This window comes from Neovison vison, chromosome 7, assembly GCF_020171115.1.
Source record: "Neovison vison isolate M4711 chromosome 7, ASM_NN_V1, whole genome shotgun sequence".
Taxonomy (NCBI): domain Eukaryota; kingdom Metazoa; phylum Chordata; class Mammalia; order Carnivora; family Mustelidae; genus Neogale; species Neogale vison.
This window is the reverse complement of record NC_058097.1, coordinates 205,933,920-205,954,394: the sequence shown is the minus strand read 5'-3', so window position 1 is coordinate 205,954,394 and position 20,475 is coordinate 205,933,920. Positions and strand designations below refer to the sequence as shown.

At 55.1% G+C, this 20,475-nt stretch overlaps 1 protein-coding gene across 1 annotated transcript; it reads right to left on the bottom strand.

The window, feature by feature from the left end:
- Positions 1 to 705: 705 nt before the first annotated feature.
- On the bottom strand, positions 706 to 8,607 carry LTO1 (LTO1 maturation factor of ABCE1). The gene is made up of 6 exons (XM_044260013.1): positions 8,503 to 8,607; positions 7,061 to 7,166; positions 5,608 to 5,678; positions 2,713 to 2,830; positions 2,294 to 2,406; positions 706 to 1,807 (listed from the first exon to the last, which is right to left on the bottom strand). Exons 1-5 carry the CDS (start codon positions 8,550 to 8,552, stop codon positions 2,338 to 2,340), a joined length of 414 nt encoding a protein of 137 aa, XP_044115948.1. The 5' UTR covers positions 8,553 to 8,607; the 3' UTR covers positions 706 to 1,807; positions 2,294 to 2,337.
- Between the last annotated feature and the right edge of the window lie 11,868 nt (positions 8,608 to 20,475).

Here is a 20,475-nt window from a genome sequence, read left to right as displayed (position 1 = left end):
GCTCCGTGACACATGCCTGGCTGCAGCTTCAGCCGGAGCTGGCGGTCAGCAGCCTGTAGTGAGCCCAGGTGTCACTGCCACGGGACAATTTCCACAACAGATCCGCTCTCTCCATAGCGACAGCAGCTTTCCCAGAGGCCCCCGGAAGACTCCGCCACCATCTCCTCAGATGAGAGCGCCTTGCTCATGCCTGACCCATCCCTGCAGGGGGCATCACCTGGGACAGAACGAAGGAAGTGTCACGGTGGCCTTGTGTGCTGTCCCTGGGGTCTGCTGGCATGACCAAAGGTTCCCAGAAGCCTCGTCCAGGCAGGCCCAGGCCAAGCCCGATGTCCAGGGGAGAGCTCTGAAGATCAGCGCCACCCGCCCCCTGCCACGGGCTGCCTGTGGCTCACCCAAAGCCCCGGGACAGGAGGGGCCGAACTGTGGGGGGACAGAGGAGGAGTCTGGGGCAGTTACAGCTGCTGATGGCGGAGCCAGGGTCCTCGAGGAGGAATGAAACCCCCCCCTTGAACGTTCATCACAGGGTACCACTTTCTCACAGGAATCCGGTCTACGTGGTTTAACGAGACGCGTGGACAGAAATGCAACCGAAGCAACAGCCTGGCCCACTCAACACACACCTGCCCTCAGACCTGACCCCAGACACCATGGGAGTAAGAAATGAATTTGCTGGATGTCACATTATAAATGCTCCCAGACAGGTTTTTGCTTTAAAATGGGCTATTTATTTTTCTCTCCACTTATCACCACAACAGAGAACTCAGAAAACCCAACAACCCACCAAGGAAAACCACCCCAGTTGCCCCATCCCACCCCCGGCCCGTCCCACCGGCGAGGGATGCCCGCTGCTGGCCTTTGTGGCCACAGGACCCAGCCAGGGGTCAGGCACTGTCCGCAGCCGTAAGCACACCAGCTCCCAGGAACTCAGCGGGGACCGAGCCGAGGGCCGCGGCCAGGGACGCACATGCCAGCGTGGCAGGACCAAGCCCCGGTCTCCTCCTCTGCGCGCCGGCCAGGGGAACCGAAGGAGAGGGAAACAAACGCCCACCCCCGCTCCTGCGAGGGCCCCAGCCTGGAGTCTCCGGCACGTGCTCGGGACCACCAGCTTGTGCGGCAAAGCAGCAATCGCTGGAATGTTCAAGAAAGATGTTAAAAACTGGAACAGATTCACAGTTACCCCTTTATTCATCTCGTGCCTGACTTTCAGACACACTGCCTCAGAGAGAAGCAGGCGGACCTGCCAGCAATGCTGAGGGCGCCCCCCGGAGGGCCTGGGGAGGGGCAGAGGGATGCCCCAGAACCACTGACGGAACCCCCTGTCCCGCCCAACCCACACCTCCCCTGGATACAGATGCCTGCGAAGTGCGGGCAGAAGACGAGAGAAGTGGCGTCACAGGAGAAACGCAGTGTCCTCAACACAAGGCTCCCCCGGTCTGCAGAGACCGCAGCAGCAGAACTTTCCGTCTTCAGCCTACGGTACTGCCCCCTTAACCGCCTTAATGCTGCAGAGCCCCGGCCCCATCTGGAGACAGTGCGAAGAGCGTGTCCCGGCTCCCTCCGAAGCCCCCTCTCGGCCAGAGGCCGTGTCAGCGGGCCACAGGGGCTCCATGGACCGCAGTGGGGACCCGCACACCCCGGGCCTGAGAGCAGCCGCCCACTCCAAGGCTGTGACCATACATTCCAGGGCAGGCACGCAAGATGCGGTGACGGGGGGCGTGGGATCGGAGTCCGAGCTCTGCTGCCGATGCCCTTGCACCAGGCGGTCCCCGCGGGTCTCGGTTTCCTCATCTGTCAAGTGGGAACACTGGAGGGATTACACAAACAGGGAGCCCATCACCCAGCGCCGGCACATCCTCGGGGTCCGCCAGTGTCAGTCCCGCCATACTGCCCGCAACCTGCGTCACGTCAAGCCCGTGTTCTCAGTTCCTAAAAAACTCTTCTTCTGAGCTCCGAGTCCAGGCTCGGGGCAGGGGAAATCCTCGCCAGAGCCGCCCCCACTCTAGAACCGGCCAGGCCTGCCCAGCCAGAAAGGACCCCGGGCCAGTGACCCTGGAGCGGGAGGAAGTGGCCTCACAAGGGCCCTGGCGGGCGCGCGCTCAGACCGCACAGCAGACAGGGCCCAACAAAGGCCAGGCCTGTGTGGAGGGGCTGCGGGGGGCACCCGGGCGACACAGGCAGCCCCCAGGGAGGAGGAAGCCCTTTCACCGACCAAACTGGAACCCTCCCCACAGAACAATGACCACTCCATCACTGTTTTGCCTTGAATCACGTTTTTAAACACTTAACATACGGACATCTGTTCCTTGATGTTTCGTCTTTGTTCATCTGTCATCCTCAAAACGAAAGTCCAGAACCTTCCGCACTAATTTTAAAGTCTGGCTGAACGTTTAGCAATGAACAAAGCTGAAAACACAGAAGAATAAAAGATGTACTCTTGAAATCTTACTTATTTCTACTCACCAATTAGAACAACACTTTCTCTCTACCTGCAGCTTTTCTTGTCTACACCACCCCCAAAAGTTCTAACGATCGTTCGTTCTCTAGACCATCTTCAGTTTTCTCACACAGAAACCCAAAACAACGTGCTTCTGTGGACCATGCGCGGGGACACACAGCCCCGCGACCACGAGCGACGGGAGTGCCCAGGGCTGCGTGCGGCGGCCGAGGAGAAAGGCAGGCCGAGCCGAGAGACACATGCAGCGGACAAACCTGTTTAAATTTCGCTCTAATTTTGTCTAAGTCCTCGTGAAGGTGATCGTAAGTGGGGTCATCGTAAGGGAACTTCTGAATCATCCCAATCAACGACTCTAAGGCCTTCATCTTTTTGCTGTAAAGCACAGAAATAAAAACTTTAGTCCTTTGCACACAGCGGGCTCGGCTTAGGCGACGACGACGCTGATCACGTACTTGGAGCAGCGGGCGTGCAAAGCATGCCTGAGTCCGGAAGTGCGAGAACGAGCTTCTGACTCAGTAACGTTTACTCACCCAGCAACGCGCTCCCGCCCACAGCCCGCACTCCGCTGCCGGTACGGAGCTGGCCGGTGTGCTGTGTCCCAGCCAGGGAGCAAGCGCCTGAGGCACCCCGCCACGACCTCCTCTAGGTCACAGACGTGAAAACAGACAAAACCAGGCAAAAGGAGAGCGCTGGGTGGGACACGATCGAGGCCGCTGTGGGCCTGGGCGTTCCGGGACGCAGAATCATCACGCTCACAGCCCTGGGGAGTTCCGCGGCAGCTAGACCAGCAAGCCCCTCCCTCCAAAGGGCAGGACTCAGCGTCCGGTGTCTGGGGCCGGTTCCCTCTCCCAGGAAGGCGAAGCTCTGCGGGAAGGCGAGCTGGCTCCCAGCCCTCCGGTATTTCACTTCTCTGTGACAGCAGACTCAACAGCCACCTCACAGCTCTCGAGAGGAAAAGTGACCTCCGCAAAGCCCGAAACCTAGCCCAGGGCAGGTGCTTAGTGAGCGTAAGGTCTCCTCGCTTCCACCAGGGCTCACACCCAGGGCTGGGGGAGACCGTTCCCAGATGTGCGCATATGGGAGATGCACAGTGATCCTGACGGGCACCCCCGAGACCACCCAGATGACCAAGGTGGGCCATCTGAACGTCAGAAGGATGCCAGGTGTCTGAGTAGAGGAAATTCGACAGAACTCCTCCCCAGGATGAACCACCACCTCCTAAGTCCCGGCCAGTAACGGTGTTTTCAGACACAGGCAGTCCGCGACGCCAAGTCAGTTAACGAGAATGACGATGGCCGCCTAAGACAACACAAACTGTAAAAGGTCAAAAGGAAGTCAAAGCAACGAAGCACTCGGTTTCCAGGGCAATGGAAGGCAGATGCCAACATGTGGGAAACGGCTGTATTCCAGCGTGATAAAAATACACCCAGTTTTAAGTTGGCAAGTAGCAACTTGGTCTTCTCTGATCCGTGAAGCTACTTCGAAACACACCCGGCCTGTCACACCGTCAAAGTCAAGGCCCGTCAGTAGGGCATGCCCGCTACCGGCTGATCCAACGGCACGGCCGGCGCCAGACCTCAAGCTCAGCCCCGGCCAAACGCTGGCCTGCACACAGCCCCCACCACCCTGCTGGGGGGCCGGGGTGGGGAGACAGAGGCACCTCCAAGTCCATCAAAAATCCACAGTCATCTGATGTAAAGCACCATCCCTTAGCCTGAGACACTGTCTTCTGTGGTTTCTCCAGCGTTAAAAGCCCCTTATGTCACTGAATGGAAACGCAGAGAGGGGTTTTCCCTTCCTTGGAACATAAGGAAGCGGAAGATCCTCTATCAACCCTCTACCATTATTTAAAAAATTGTACTGACACAAGAACGCAAAACACCTGACCCACAGCTCTAGGAGACAGGCTTCTAGGTTGTGTTTCAAGGAGACCCTCGGGCTGCGCTGGTGGGGAGGGGGCGGCAGCAAGGTGCGCCCCACAGCTTCCGCCTGTCCCCAGCCGCAGGGCGCGGGTCCTCCTCCAGCTGAGACAGGCGGGTGTGCGGCTTAAGAAATCAGGGACCCCAGCTCGGAGGCTGGAGTGGAGCGCTAAGCTCAGCTTCGCCTGCCACCCAGTGGCACCCCAAGTTGCCAAACGTGACCTCGACCGCGCTCGCCGTCCTCAGAGGACCATCCCCGCCCAGGGTGCACCTCCGCCCCTGTACACGTCTGGTCCACTGCCAGCGACTCGGGCCACCAGAGCGGCCCAGGGACTCGATCAGGGCAGGGCAGGCCATTCCAGCATCGCCCGGTCAGCTGCGAGCAAGCACCCTCGTCCTCACACTCGAATACGGAGGTGCCCCAATTTGAGAAATTCAAAATGTTTCAAATAAGACAAGTCATTCGGACAGGGGAATGCAACCTTCCCTGCCGTCCTCCGCTGTCCTTAGGACCCTCTGGGGCCAGGAGAAGGCAGCAGGCATCAGGACGAGACATGGCACCAGCTCAAGCCAACTTTGCGCTCCCAGGAGCAGTGGGACTGCCGAGCCACGCGTGCCTTAGACTTCAGGGCTCGTTCCCAGGTTAAGACTGAAGACAGATGTGCAACAGGGTCCCTGGGGCTGCAGCAGGTGGCGTACAGCAAGAACAGTTTCAGAAGATTACGAAACGACCCAAAAATAGCTACCATTTACTCAGCACCACCAGGAACCAGACCCGTGTCAAACACGCCGCCTTCTCTCACCGGCACATCTAGTTGGCTGCGCTGAAAACCAGCCACGACAGAGTCCCCACTTCCGACCCTAGTCATGCCGAGGCTACCGTACTGTGTTTATTCCGAGCTCCGGGAAAGGCAAACAAGAAGACAGAATCCACTTCAACAACCTTCACCATCAGGAGATGTAAATCCACTGGAGCTACGAAGCCTGCAGGGAACCGGCGGACAGCTCCACGAAGGCTTGACAAGTAGTAACGTGCGTTCGCCGGACACCGAAAACGAGATCTACGCAAGGCACAATTTCCTGCAAATATTGGGACCACATTCAAGTCTGGTCTATTTTCTCCACGTGACAGATGAGGACACGGAGACACGAACTGCCCGAAGTCAGGGTAAGCTATGGACCCACACCCCTGCTCCACACAATGAAAAAGGAAGAGGTCTTAAACCCTACCTGTCTTTCTCGGTGGCACAGCCGTGCAGGAGACATCTCCAAGCCAAAGCAAAGCCTTGATAGCACCCAATCTGTGAATTCACAAAAAAGTGAAGATGGAAATTAATAAGCAACAAGCTACAATGTATCTAACTGTCGCACTCTCCACACTGCAGGCGGGGACCAAGGGCAGTGGTGCTTCTCACGCTGCGGTTCGGAAGCACGTGCTGGGCATCAGACCCCGGAAGTCAGATGGCCGAGCCTTCGGTGGGGCGACGGCCTCCCCAAAGTTCCCCTGGCTCTGCCCCTGGGTCTTGTGTCCCTTGTGGTCCCCTCTAACCGCAGCTGTAGCCAGCAGAACACAGAAAAGGGACAGCGTGGCTTCTGAATTTAGGAGTAGCGAACATCACTGCTGCCATCCCTGGTCCAAGTGTCACCGGGCCACTCCAGCAGCCCTGCGGGGAGGTGCACGCAGCAAGAGCAGCGGTGGGAGTGAGCAGTCTCCGGAGCGGCTCTCCCAGCCGCAGGCGAGCCTTTGCATGGCTGCAGGCCTGCCTCCAGCCCCGGCGGCGCGGAGCCAGAAGCACCCAGTCCGGTGTCTATTGACAGAGACCACCGCAGCAGACATCTACCGCAGTCCTAATGGCCCCTCCAGGCTCTGCCACTCAGAGCTGGTTTTCCGGAGTGAGGGCCCATTGAGAGGGAAGGGAAGAACGACCACGGACTCCGGAGGACTTCGGTGAGAAGGGGTGACCCTGGGCAAGGATTCAGGAAGCGGAAGCACCGTGATCCGCCAGCAGAACTGTGACCCGCCGGCGCAAGCTGAGATGCCCAAGGACCAGCTTTCTCGTCCCCCAGACCACAGCACCTTCTCTTTAGCAGGCACACCTCAGAGAGGCGGGTTCGGTTCCAGACCGACTGCCAAGAGAGGAACTGCCTGGTTTCCTGGCGACGGGAAGTTATGGTTAGGCCACACTGTACTCGACTCTGGGAGGTGGCCCTAGGTCTGCAGAACACGGCACGTACCTTCCGCAGAAAATACTTATGGCTAAAAACACGGAGAATCATCAGACTCTCAGCAAGTCGTCATCACGGGTCACACATCACAGAAACAAATACAATAATCATAACAAAAAGGTCTGAAACGATGCAAGAATCAGCGAGGTGTGACAGAGAGCCAGGAAGTGAGCAAATGCTGCTGGAAACACGGTGCCGACAGGCCTGCATGGCACAGAGACGCGCAGACTTTCCATCGGACAGCCTCACGCTACCTGCGGAGCTGGGGCTGAGGCGTGCTGGGGCAGCAACACGCCCGGTCAGTCTGGGTGAAGGACGCTGCCCCATCTAACCTGTCCAGTCCGCAGCCGTTCCGACAGGCCGGAACTCCTGACTCTGCCACACTGACCATCGCCGGAAATTATAAACTATGAGTGAAGAAGATTCATTTCTAAAAATGGGGGGGGGGGGCACTTACCTCAGATCCAATTCTGGCTCCATGCAACGTGCCGTACTGTCTTCCTTCGATTATACCCAAACTGTTGCCTTCTTCGTAGCCTTCCTGGTATCCTTCCCCGTGGAACCTGTGATGGAGAGGCAAGCTTGATCAAAGAACCAGGAGAAAGACTGTTCTTCCTGGAAGAAATTTTCTCTCCCATAGACCCCAGACTCAGCAAGACGAGACACAGTATAGAAGAAACCATACTGAATGTAAGTCAGAAAACGGAGGTCACGACCCCAGCTCTACCCCCTCCGACTCTGCTGGCAAGTCGCTGCACCTCACAAAGCCCGATCTGCCTCCTCTACAGGGAGGGGGGGTGGGGGGAGCCAAATTCATGAATCCCACACCTGGTAGGACACCAGAAACACAGGCAACTTTTAGAGACACAAATTCGAGGGCTGGGCCCCCGACACCCAGTCGGGAGGAAGGCCCGGGAGCGCTTTCTGAAACCTCCCAGGAGACTCCCGTGTGCAGCCAGGCCAGGGAGCCGTTGCTCTGTGAGTGTGACCTGCACGGCAAGAAGTGCTTCCCAACACTGTGCCACACACGGGGCTTTCCATCGCAGCTCTGTACCCGGGAAGGGAGAAACGCCACCGGGTCACCACCGAGTACACGGAGGCAGCGTGTCAAGGTTTCTGGGCCCTACAGCATACAGGAACGGCTGGGGCTCTGCGGGCTCAACAGGGGGCGTGGGACCATCTTAACCTGAAGTCACCACAAACAGAAGAAGTGGGACGGCGTCCCGCAGTGAGGCAGTATCGCTCCCACTTACTGGCGATGGGACCGCGGGAGTGATCCCGCCTCCCGGTCTGTAAAACACGCTGCATCACAGACAGCGCTACGCCAGTGGCCGGCGGACCACCGAGCTCGCTGGTGGGCTCACACAAAGCTCGAAACACATGTCAGCGGCTGGTGTTTAAACGCTCGCCCTCTTCCACGACTGAGGCCTATTGATGTGTCAAGTGGGCCGGGCCCTGGAGGAGGGTCCCCACCGTCACACCCCGGGCACTCCCCAGGGGCCCCGGAGGCAGCGGGATGGCGTCTGACACATTTATCAGCATGTCCGTGAATGCGGCCGTATGTCCCATCACGAAGGAACAAGGGAAAGGGGCAGCGCCCAGATGGCAAAGGTCCGTCCCACCCAAGTACGGGGCGTCCCGGAGGAAGGCGGACATCAGGCCGAGCAGATGCTCGGGGCGGCCCCGGACCGGGAGGCGGGTCTGGGGGAGCAGCTGGGCACGTGCCGCGCCGCCGAGGAGGAGAGGAGGAAAGCAGCGGCTCCGGCACTTCGGCCCCACACGCGTCCGTGCCCGCCGCTGGCCCAGGGCGCCCCCCACCCGACGCCCGCTCCCGCGTCGCACCAGGCCCGCGCTGCCTTCGCAGCCGAAGAAAGACGCCGGCCCGGCCCCGCCACCCACCTTTCATCCGCCATCACGATGGCGTCGAACATGTCTTGACTCCCCGCCATGGCGGCTCCCGGCCCGGCCCGGCCCGGCCCGGCTCGGCTCGGCCCGGCTCGCCCTGCCCCTCGGGCTCCGCCGCCCCGCACGGCCGCCACCCCCGGCGAGGCCGGTGCTCCCACTCACCGCTTCTGCGCAGGCGAGGCCACTTCCGGGGGGCGGCGGCGCGGGGCAGGCCGGGTAAGGACGGCGCGCCGGAGGGCCCAGCCGGAGCCGCGGAGGCCCGGACGCATGCGCGCCGGGGGCGGGGGCGGGGGCGGGGCCCGCGAAGTCAAGACACCTTTGCCAAAAAAAAAAAGGGGTTGAAATTCTAGGTGGGACGTTCCGGTGAGCGTGCTGGGGCAGCCCTTCCACTGGAAGAGCCCGGAGGAAATTAGGAAGGGAAAACCGATATATTTCACTACGTGCCAATGCAAACTCGCTCATGCCCAAAGTGGGGATAACATTAAAAAGCCAGGAACAATCTGGAGGTTTGTCCTAAATATCACAACTAAGGCAATAATGTGTGTGGTTTATAGAGAACTTGCTACAAAGGATAAGCAATGAGTGCATCCTCACAGGGGCGAAGAGATGGGCCAAAGTTTGGAGTGCGGAATGCATGGTCAGGCGGGCAGAGTGGAGAAGGGGGTGTGTGGAACTTCACCTCCGGGACGTCCTCCCGGGTTCGCTGCAGCACCCACTGCACGTGCGCCCCGCGGACTCCAGCAGCGCCCAACACGATGTAGGAGGCGAAAGGAAGGTCATGGAAAATGCTCCTGATGTTCAAGGGAAGAAAGTCTAGGTATTCTCCCAGTCCAACCACATTACACAATTACTCTTTTAAAAAGAATGAAAGTACCCCAAAAGGTCCACAGTGACTAGATCTAGATTTTGAAATTACATTAATTTTTAAATGTCCTCTTTTATATGTTTTCTGAGTGGCCCATGTTTTATGATCCTCAAGAGCATAAAAAAGCCCCATAAGACATTTTTTTACCCCAGAAGATGAAATTAAATAGACTTTGTATATTTTGTTCGTTAAATATCTTTTCGTTTTTAGGTCGGGTTTTTTGTTTGTTTGTTTGTTTGTTTTTTCTTCAGCAGCAGATAAAATCACAAAACACTTGGGATGTAGGAGAAAGGGAAAACAAGCAAACAAATACACTTTCCCACCCCTCTGGCCACCAATTAATTTTTTTTTTAAGATCTGGTATATTTCTTTTAAAAAAGATTATTTATTAGAGTGCACAAGAGAGCACATGCGTGCAGGGGTGGGGCAGAGGGAGAAGGAGAGAATCCCAAGCCGACTCAGTGCTCAGCACAGAGCCGATGTAGGGCTCCATCCCAGGACACCCAGACTATGACATGAGCTGAAACCAAGAGAGCCCGATGCTTAACCAACTGCACACCCAGGTGTCTGCCACCAGTTAATTTTTGCTAATCTTGTTACATTTTTTCCTTTTGCATTTTCTCACAAAAATAATCGTATGTGTACAATTTTATACCCTTACCCCCACCTACTAATGAGCTAATAAAAGTTAACACTATATTACAAAAATGTCCCAAGTAAGGGAATGGTTCTCTCGTTATTACAGATATAAAATAGATTTTTTGAACATAACCTCTTCGGTTGAAAGAAAATGAAACAAGCTATTTCCTTCGGCATGGGAGTTAGTATGTGGTGGAGAAACAGGCCAGTACAGGATAAAACCCACGGATATAAATATATATACAGGGGCGCCTGGGTGGCTCATTTGGTTAAGTATCTGCCTTCACTCAGGTGATGATCCCAGGGTTCTAGAATGAGCCCTGAGTCTGGTCCCTGCTCAGCGGGGAGACTGTTCCTCCCTCCCCCTTGTGCTCTCACTCTATCAAACAAATAAATAAAATCTTAAAAAAAAAAAAAGTAAAGATGTATATAGAAGAGTAGAATCTTAATTTCAAACTTTAAATAACTCCAAAATTTTGAAAGATTACATGCCCTACAAAAACCAACAGTATTGATTTAAACTATTGTGTCAAAAATAAAGCTTTGGTGAGATCTTCCCCCAATGTGTTCCATGGCTATGCTCCTAAAATACTACCTTGAACCCAGATTGTTTTAACACTGAAGGGTAAAAGATTCGTTGTGTTATCTTGGATTTTCAATACTTGTTCACAAATTGCTTCCTTTCCAAATAGGCATCAGACTTTAAAAAAGAGGGACTCCAAGGTAGGAAAAGGGAATTTTAACATACAAATATAATTTATTTCAAAAATCCTTAAATAGGGACGCCTGGGTGGCGCAGTTGGTTGGACGACTGCCTTCAGCTCAGGGCGTGATCCTGGAGTCCCGGGATCGAGTCCCACATCAGGCTCCCAGCTCCATAGGGGAGTCTGCCTCGCTCTCTGACCTTCTCCTCGCTCGTGCTCTCTCTCACTGTCTCTCTCTCTCAAATAAATAAAATAAAATAATCTTAAAAAAAAATCCTTAAATAAGTTTCAAATTCGGGTCCTTTTTAGCAGATGAATTTATTGAAAAGTAGGTAGAAAAACTCTGAATTAGTATTTCTCCTTATTATCTTAGTTTTTTGAGAAAATGTTCTGATATTTGCTTGTGTAGAGATCTAAGGAACTGGAATTCCGGCATTTAATTGAATAGAATTAAGAAATGATAAATGTGTATAGTTATAATGAAGCCAAAAATGTTTTTCAAAGGTATAGAGCTTTCTACGCTTCCATGTTTAGGATCTCTGAAGGCTGCCTTAATTGTACTTACTCCAATGACTTCGATACACTATTAAATATTTAATTGATAACAAAGGTAAAAAGGGGATGATATAATCAGCTCCTGGAAATCAACCATATCAAATAGAATACACTTCAAAAACCTGTAATGTTTCATGTATTCTTGTTCAAGTTCAAAGAGAACGAAATTGACATAACTGAAGTGAAAAACAAAATTCCTCAAAGTTCATTGGGAAATATTCACTTATGGCATTGACCTTTTTCTTTTTTAATTTTACACGCATCTGCCACCAAACGCTCAGCAGCCTGCAAAACGAAACAAACCTGAACATGTCGATCTATACTGCCAACCCAGAATCACACCCATTTTATCAGCGAGCTAAAACCCAAATGTGCCGTTTGTTCCCGTGGTGGTTAAAGAAAACTGCGGGTCTCTCAAAATATAAACACATTTGATATATGTTTAAAAATAATCTGCAAGGGGGGCACCTGGGTGGCTCAGTGGGTTAAAGCCTCTGCCTTTGGCTCAGGTCATGATCCCAGGGTCTGGCTCTCTGCTCGGCGGGGAGCCTGCTTCCTCCTCCCTCTCTGCCTGCCTGTGATCTCCATCTGTCAAATAAATAGATAAAATCTTTAAAAAATAGTAATAATAATCTGCAAGGGTAGGGCCCTATCCTGTTGCAGATTAATTCTGCCCTTAGCTACAAAGCTGGAGGGCTCATTTCTGGCTAATGGACTGATGAGATTATAAGTAATCTTTCCTCTCCTGTAGGTGTTTCTGTGTTTGATTTTTTCCTTTAATCATGGAGGAAAAATGCCTTTCATAATCAGAAGGGGAAAAAAAGAAGTGATTTCAAATTCTTAAAAGGAAGTCATTAGATGACAACTTACTTCCAGGAAATAACTCTCCCTCTCAGTCTGTATTCACCAAAAATAAATGACAACACAACTGGGAAAAAAAAAAAAAGGCATCTGGGGGCTTTAACATCCCAGCGTGACTTCCTGGGAAGGGAGAGAATCCAACGATTGGGTCCCTTGCAGACTCTGGGACTAATTCCCCTCCATTCCCTCCCCAAAGTGGAGCTCTGGGAGCCTGCAAGGAAGGGCTACTTTCTTTTTTTCTCTTCCTTTTTAATCCACAATTTTCATTAAGTTTTTTCTTTCCAGTATAGTTAACATACGGTATAATGTTAGCTTCAGGTGTACCATATAGAAATTCAACACTTGCCTGCATCATCCACGCCATGTCCTATGCTCACCACAACAGGTGCTCCCTCCATCCCCATTACCTACTTCCAGCCTCCCCCCACCCACCTCCCCTCTGGTTACTGTCAGTGTGTTCTCTGTGGTTAAGATTCAGTTTCTTTGTCTCTCCCTTCTTTTTCTTTGCTCATTTGTTTTGTTTCTTAAATTCCACATATGAGGGTGGCTCAGTGGGTTGAAGCCTCTGCCTTCAGCTCAGGTCATGATCCCAGGGTCCTGGGATGGAGCCCCACATCGGGCTCTCTGCTCGGTGGGGAGACTGCTTCCCCCTCTCTGCCTGCCTCTCTGCCTATTTGTGATCTGTCTGTCAAATAAGTAAATAAAATCTTAAAAAAAGAAAAGAAAAGAAAACATTAAAAAAAAATTCTGCATATGAGTGACGTCCTATATGGGGCACCTGTGTGGCTCAGGTCATGATCTCAGGGTCCTGGGCTGGAGCCCTGCATCAGGCTCTCTGCTCGGCAGGCAATCTGCTTCTCCATCTCCCTCTGTGCTCTCTCGCTCTCTCTCAAATAAATAAATAAAACCTTTTTTAAAAATGAGTGAGATCCTATCATACTTGTCTGTCTCTGACTTACTTCACTTTGCATAATTCTCTCTAGCTCCATCCTCATCGTTGCAAAAGGGAAGACTTCTTTTTAATATTTTATCTCATTTTTGTTTATTAATTTGAGAGAAAGAGTGAGTGAGTGAGAGAGCTCGGGAGCAGGGGCAGAGGGAGAGGGAGAAGCAGATTCCCTGTTGAGCAGGGAGCTCCACGTGAGCTGGGTGAGGATCCCGGGATCATTGCCTGAGCCCCCCACGCGCCCTGCAAACGGCAGTATTTCGTTCTTTCTTATGGCTGAGTAATATTCCATTGTGCATATACACCACCTCTTCTTTATCCATTCATCAATCGGTGGACACTGGGGCTGCTTCCACAGTTTGGCTGTTGAAGATAATGGGGCTATAAGCGTCTGGGCGCACACGTCCCTTTGAATTGGCACTGGGGGGGGTAAACACCCAGGAGTGCGATTGCTGGATCACAGGGCAGTAGAAGCTCCGTCCTGTTATCCAGTGCGCCTTCCGGGGGGGGGGGCACTTTCTACCTGCCTGCTCAGGAATCTCTTGGAGCCAAATGACGGGAGACTTGCGGTGGGGACTGGGGATCTGGCGTTGTGACCAGTGACCAAGAGACCTCTCAGAAGGGCCCTGGCCAGCAGGGACCAGCCTCCAATCCTGGGACAGCTCTGAGATTTGGGCCAGAGCTGATGACCCCTAGTCTGCCCCCCGCCCCCGGCCCCACTGAGGCTTCTAATCACTCCAGCATCCCGATGGCCCTGGGACCCACAGGGACACAGCCAGGGCTTCCAAGGGCAAGAAGGAGAAAAGGAGTCTGGGCAGGGAGGCCGCACCAGAATTCCTTAACGCTGCGTGGGTCTCAGGGGAGTTCTATGCTTATGCAGAAGCAGAGACTATGCGGGGGGGAGTATGGGGGGTGCGTAGCACAGAGACCTGGCAGCGGTCCTTTCACCAAGAGGGGACCAACTTCTCCTGCACACCCTTGTGCTCCCTTGGGCTTGGCTGTGCCGCAGTCCCAAACACACAACCCAACGTCTTCGTGGCCTCTGCCAGGAAGGGCTCATTCCCGCTAACAGAGTCCAGGATGGGCTTGGCGGGGTCGGCGCGGGTCTCCAAAACCGTGAGTTTCAAAGTAAATACAGTTCTAAAAGAAACTATGAATGTTTGAAGACGAGCAGACGCCACACTTGCGAAGCTCACTTTGCAAAGGCCCCGTGACAGAGTGGACGCCCTGTGGATGGTGGCAGGTGGCTGGGAAGGGCCCCCCGGGGCCAGAGGAGGGAGGAGGGGTAGGGTGGCCTTCCATGGTGGCCCCTCGGAGAGGGAGTGGTCCTGTTGAGGCTGCGTGAGGCGGTGAAGGCAGGACCCAGCCCTGACCCTCCCAACCTGCTGTCACCGGAGAGGACCCGTGAGAGCTCATGAACCCCTAGCAGAGGCTGCAGAGGGTCTCTGCGGCGTGACACACCCCTTCCTTTCTTCAGAGGGGCCCCAGCTCTGGTCCTCCAGTGTCTGTCTTCCCAGGGCTATGGCTTCTCCTGGCCCCAGCACCCCTCTCTGGGCTTTCCCTCCCCTCTGCCCCTCCTGGCGGCCCCCATTCTTCCCCTGCCTGGGAGAGATCCCTCATTTCCCACCTCTGTGGAGCAGACATTCCTGCTTTGACACTTCCTTCTCCTGGCCTGACTACCGGCCTCCCAGCAGGGCAGTGACATCAGAAGGCAAGGCTGGGGCTCCCTGTAAGCCTTGGGTGGTGGAGGGGAGACACCCAGTGTAGGGTCTGCAACAGTAAAGGCCAACCCCCTTTTCCCACTTCTCCTCTGCTCAGAGTGTGGTGGTGCCGGAGGAAACCAGCTTTTCTGGGCCTCAGTGGAACTCACCTCCCCCCACCCCTGGGCTCGGTGTGCTCCCTGTAATATGGGAGGAACACAGGTACGCACCTGCAGGGTTGATAAGAGAATGAGTGCCTGGCCGGCCGGAGGTGCAGAAACACGTTAGTAACTATTGGCAACACGATAACTTCCTGGTGTGTATCTAATGCTGGGGCACGGAAGGGGAGGAGCCTTCCCCTCCCTTCCGAGCGCTTTTGGGGTCCAGCATCCCCAGTTCCTTTGGCCCGGAGTCGGCGGGAGGCGGAGACCGTGTCAGGGCACCCGCCACTGGGGGGCGCCGTTGCGCCTCCGGCCGCTCCTCCCGGCGCGCTCCCGGCCACCTGCCGCCAGGGCCCGGGGAATCCCTTCCCGCGGCGGGACCGGTCTTACCCCGGACTTCCATTCCCCGAGCCAGGCTGGAATAACGATGATAAGGACCCGCTCCTCTGTGTGTCAGACCCTTTCACAGGTTATCACCTGTAATTCCCTTTTTTAAATTTTTTTTATATATTCATTTTATTTATCTATTTATTTGACAGGCAGAGATCACAAGTAGGCAGAGAGGCAGGCGGAGAGAGGGGGAAGCAGGCTCCCCACTGAGCAGAGAGCCCGATGTGGGGCTCGATCCTAGGACTCTGAGACCATGTCCGAGCCGAAGACAGAGGCTTGACTCACTGAGCCACCCAGGCGCGTCTATCACCTGTAATTCTTTAAAAACGTCTCTTGGAGCCGGATGTTACCAGTGATACTCAGGGTGGACGCTGAGACTGGGGGTGGGGGGCTACTTGGCTTCCAACGGACCCATGTTAAAGCCCTCCCTGGGTTGGCCACCCCAGACCACAGGCCTCCGTCCATTACCACCTGCCCCAGCCTCTACCCACCCAGCCCCCATGAGAGCAGGGCCTGGCCCACTGCCCGTGTCCAGCTCTGAGGCCGCAGAGGACACATGGAGGACACATGCCCAGGGCCAACTGACATCACCCAGTGCTGATGGAGGAACACGATCGTGGAACCTGCGTCCCAGGTCTCCCAAGAAGGGTTTTCCCCCATCAGCCTGCTTTGGTCTGGGCCCAGCTGCCCACAGCTCTCAGACTCCTCATGGAGGGCTGGTGTTGGATCCAGGCTTCACCTGGGCCTGGGCTCCCCTGCCCCCAACTCCACCTGAGATCCAGGACCCAGAGGGCAGGGCAGCTGAGAAGGAAGGAGGTGACCCCCAGCCTCCCTTGGGGCTCTCCCACACCCCCTGCCAGGGCCCCAGCAGTGCCCGGCCTGATGTCAGTTGGGGGGTGAAACCCCAGCCTGGCGCCCTCCCCAAGCTCCCAGTCTTCCCTATGGTAAACTCAGTTAGGGTGGTTGCGAGGCCTGACTGCTCTAGTGTGCATTAAAGTTAGTCCCTGGATAATTGACTGCGCAATCCAGAAGCGTCTGGAAAGATTTGTAGTGTGCATACCCTTTCCAACAAAGCAACCCTACTCATGTCTCTCCCTCTGTCGTGGGTTGAATGGTGCCCCCCAAAAGATGTGTCCAAGTTTTCACCCACAGAACCAGAGAACGTGACCTTGGTTAAGAAACGTTTCTTTGCAGAAGTCAAGCTCTCGAGACGAGATCATCCCACATTACCTACCTGGGCCCTCCAACCAGTGACAAGTGTCATGATATAACACAGAAAAGCAGACACACAGAGGGGCCACATGAAGACGGAGGCAGACACTGGAGGGGCGCAGCCACAGCCCAGGGATGCCTGGGCCCCCCAGAAGCTGGAGGAGGCAGGAAGGACCCTTCCCCAGTGCCTCCAGAGGGAGTGAGGCCCACTCGTGCCTTGATTTTGGACTTCTGGCCTCCAGATGGAGAGAATACAAGTTTCTTGTTCTGAGCTTCCTGCTTCTTTGTAATTTGTGATGGGAGCTCTAGGAAATGAATGCAGGATGTTTGAGGAGTGCTGCTGGAAGAGGGGACTGGGCGGCGACCCAGAGCCTAGGCCAAGCCAGGCCGAGGCGCCGAGCACCCTGTCCTCCGCGGCTGGGATCCTGTGCCAGTCTAGGTGGGCTCGCTTAACCAGGGTGGCTGGGGAAGACTGGATCAAAGAGACAGGCAGGACGGGCAGGATGGGTCCCCGCCGTGGGGACTGAAGATTCCACAGTGAGTGGTCGACGTGGAGAAGCTGCAAGGAAGCCAGGTGGGGCTTCCCAGGGACCAGCATCCCTGTGCTGGGTAACCCCCAGGACCCCCGTGGCCTGCGGAATGAAGCACATCTTCTCCATCTGGCCAGAAGGAGCCCACCTTGCCGGGGTGCACCCCCTCCCCGCCAGCCAATGGAGTCCTCCGGAAGACAGGGACACGGATCCAGCTCCCCAGGGCACTCACAGCGCCCCGGGGACTTGCGACTCCCCTGCCAGCAAACCAGGCAGGGCACCCACTCCTTCCACAGCCTTCCCTGAGCCCGAGGGGGTGTGGGCTCACACTCTCTCTTCTCGTCACCAACAGACCTTCTGGAGACAGACAGGGCAGCCAGACAAAATAGAGGACACCCGGTTAAGTTGACGTTCAGATGAACAATAAATAATTTCTGAGCATAAGTATATCTCATATTTCATGGGATATACTTCTACTAAAAAGTGTGCTGCTTCTCCTAAATTCTAATGTAACGGGGCTGTCGTGTTTCTACTTGCTAGACTTGACAACTGCCAAAGGCAGAGGGAGATGCAGCCAGAGGGCAAGCCCACCTTCCTGTGAGGAGTAGAGGCCAGTCAACGGGGTGAATGCAAGGTCCAGCCTTGAAGACTCTTCCCCATCTCCTGCCAGAGGACCCACATCAGCCACAGAAACGGTCATCCCAGATTTTGGCCGCCAGGTCAAGTGAAAACGTGACCTAGAGTGAAAAAGTATTAACCATCAACACTCTAGTGTGAATTAGTTCACAAAGATGTGCATCTACTCATTACTGTGGGCTGTGCTGTGGGGAGGACACTCCACTTCATTTTCCCCTGAAGTGTTTGTCTCCAGGGCACAGAAGATCACATGTAAACAGGCTTCCCACGACTGTCGACCTGGGCTCCACGTGTGAATCACTGGCAAGTGTCACAAAATCTTAGATGTCCAGGCCACATCCCGTCCAATTAGACCCCATCGCCCCGGACCAGATTTTTCCCTAGGTTACTCTGCCGTGCAACCAAATTTAAGAACCAGTGGAAATAACTGTTCCCGGCCACAAGTCCTAGTGCTGGTGAGGGCTGCCGTCTGGGAGCCCACTTGGTCCCAACCATCTCGCGGACAGAATCCCATGCGACTCTCCCCACAGTCCCGCAATGCACACCTTGTCCAGCTCCCCGTCCACAGGAGGACACAGACTCACAGAGTGACTCACTTACTCAAGGCAGTACAGTTAACGGGCGTGGGGGGATCCACTGCCTGACCCCACAGCCCTCCCGTCATACTGCTTCCGCGCTACGCACCTTGGGTTATGTGCGTTCCCTCGGAGGTCCTGGACTCCCTCACCTGGGCAAGGGCTAGAGGATGCCGGTCAGCAGGTGTGGCTCACCCCGCACTGCCACCTGGGGCGGGAGTAGGGGGGGAGGGGTCAGCTCTGGGCATGTCTGCAACAGTGGGGGTGCGTGCCAGGATGGACTGGAGAGTCCTTGCGGGGGGCGTGGGAGGCACCTCACGAAATGGCCTCGGGAGACTAACTTGGATCCTTGGCGAACTACCAGCCGACCTGAGCACCCAGAAACTCCCAGCCGACGGGGTGAACTGGACTCTCGCCCGCACTAGGCACAGAGCGGCAGCTCCACGCCTCCCCACCCTCTCGTCCTGCCTTCGTTTTACAGGTGAAAACACTGAGGCTCAAGAGGTCAAGGATTTCCTCCAGAACGAACAGCTGGCGGGGCAATTCTGTCCTAAGAAGCGCAGCAACTTCTTCACGATTTTCAGTAGTCGTGACCACTGGTTACCATTGGCGTCTAGTGGACGGAGCGGCGGGGGTCGCTCTTCATCATGCCGGCTCCCTCGGCAACACCTGCAACCCCCACCCCGCCCCCGCCAAGACTGCCCTCACCACGCAGATCCTAGCAGAGCTGAGGACGCCCGCACCCCGGCCCATGCAGCCTCCACTGTTGGGTTAACCTAACGTAGAATTCAACCCACCTCAGCCCCGGCCTCCAGGGAGGCTGCGATGACCAGGAGCTTCTGTAGAAAGTGCAGTTTTCAACACAGCAAACACACCAGTGTCTCCTCTGAGCTCAACGCCAGGCTCTGCTTTCCTTCCCTCCCCTCCCCTCCCCTTCCCGCCCTCCCTCGCAGGCATCCCAGCTGGGTAAAGAAAGGCGACTTCTGGTACAAACTGTGCTTTAATGTAGAAAACAAAACTCATGTACATCATAAATACAACATGGGGGTATAAATAAAGTAAGAAAATATAGAGATGTACATATCAAACAAAATAAATTACGCATAAATACCACGTTGGCAACTAAGTGCTGGGGAAGGGCCCCTCTCCCCGCTGCTTCTGCAAGTTACTGGCAAGACCAGGGGCTTCCAAACCCAACCCCTCCCAGCTTCTGAAGGGGATGTGCAGGTCTCCCTAAGGGGTAAGGCTGCCAAGTCCCACCGCCTGGCAAAAAGGCTGGCAATGGGGAAACAGCCCCACAGGCTGTGTCTGCTCCTCTCTGGTCCGTATCCACGGCTGCAGAGAAAGGAGGGAGCACGCCAGGGGCAGAGACCCACGGGGCTCTGTCCAGAGGGGCGCTTGTGGGAAACCCACATGCCCAGAGCAGATGGAACCCCAGAGAAGGAGGCCTGCTGCGTTTGTCCTTGCGTCCTGTCCCTCCGAGCAGGTGGTCGTTCACTCAGGGGACCAGACGGAGCCCTGCAAGTGTTGGGCTATGCACGGGGCACTGAAGGTCAAGGGGAGGGGCAAGTGAATTCCCCTATGTGCCCTGGGCAGAGTGCCAAGTAGTCCAGTGAAGGTTATCCCTCCCTGAAGCAGCCGTAGTGGGGAGTTCTTAAGGGCTACCCAGGCTGGAGGAGGCCTTTGGGCTCCCCCTGCTCCTGAAGCCTGGTTGGCCATGTCTGCGCCTTCCATGTCCTAGAAGGGTTAGGGGAGAGCCAGCGCTGCTCTCTGCAGTGGAGAGCTCGATCAGTTATCCTGTGGTAGAGTTGAATTTACCTAGGGTTTCACAAAGCTGATCGCCTGTACGTGACTTTAAACTGACCGCTTTTCTTCTGGCTGCCCCTGCTGGAAATGACGGGAGAGAGACCTGTAGAGCACTTCAGCTTGGCCTAACAATCTTCCCAAAGGTAGTGAGCTCCCGGTCAGTGGAGGTATTCAAGCGGGATCAGGGCAGCACAGCAACTGTCCAGCAACGGCAAAGGAGCGGGGTGGGGGCTTACGATTTCACAAGCATACAAGTCTATCTGCTAGGAACTGGGACAGCCAATGTCCGACTCTGTATGTACAAGTCCTAGATGTTTCTTCCTAAAGCTAACTGGAGCACGGGCCCAGGATTGTACTTGTAGAAGCACGGCCAGAACCCGCTTTGCA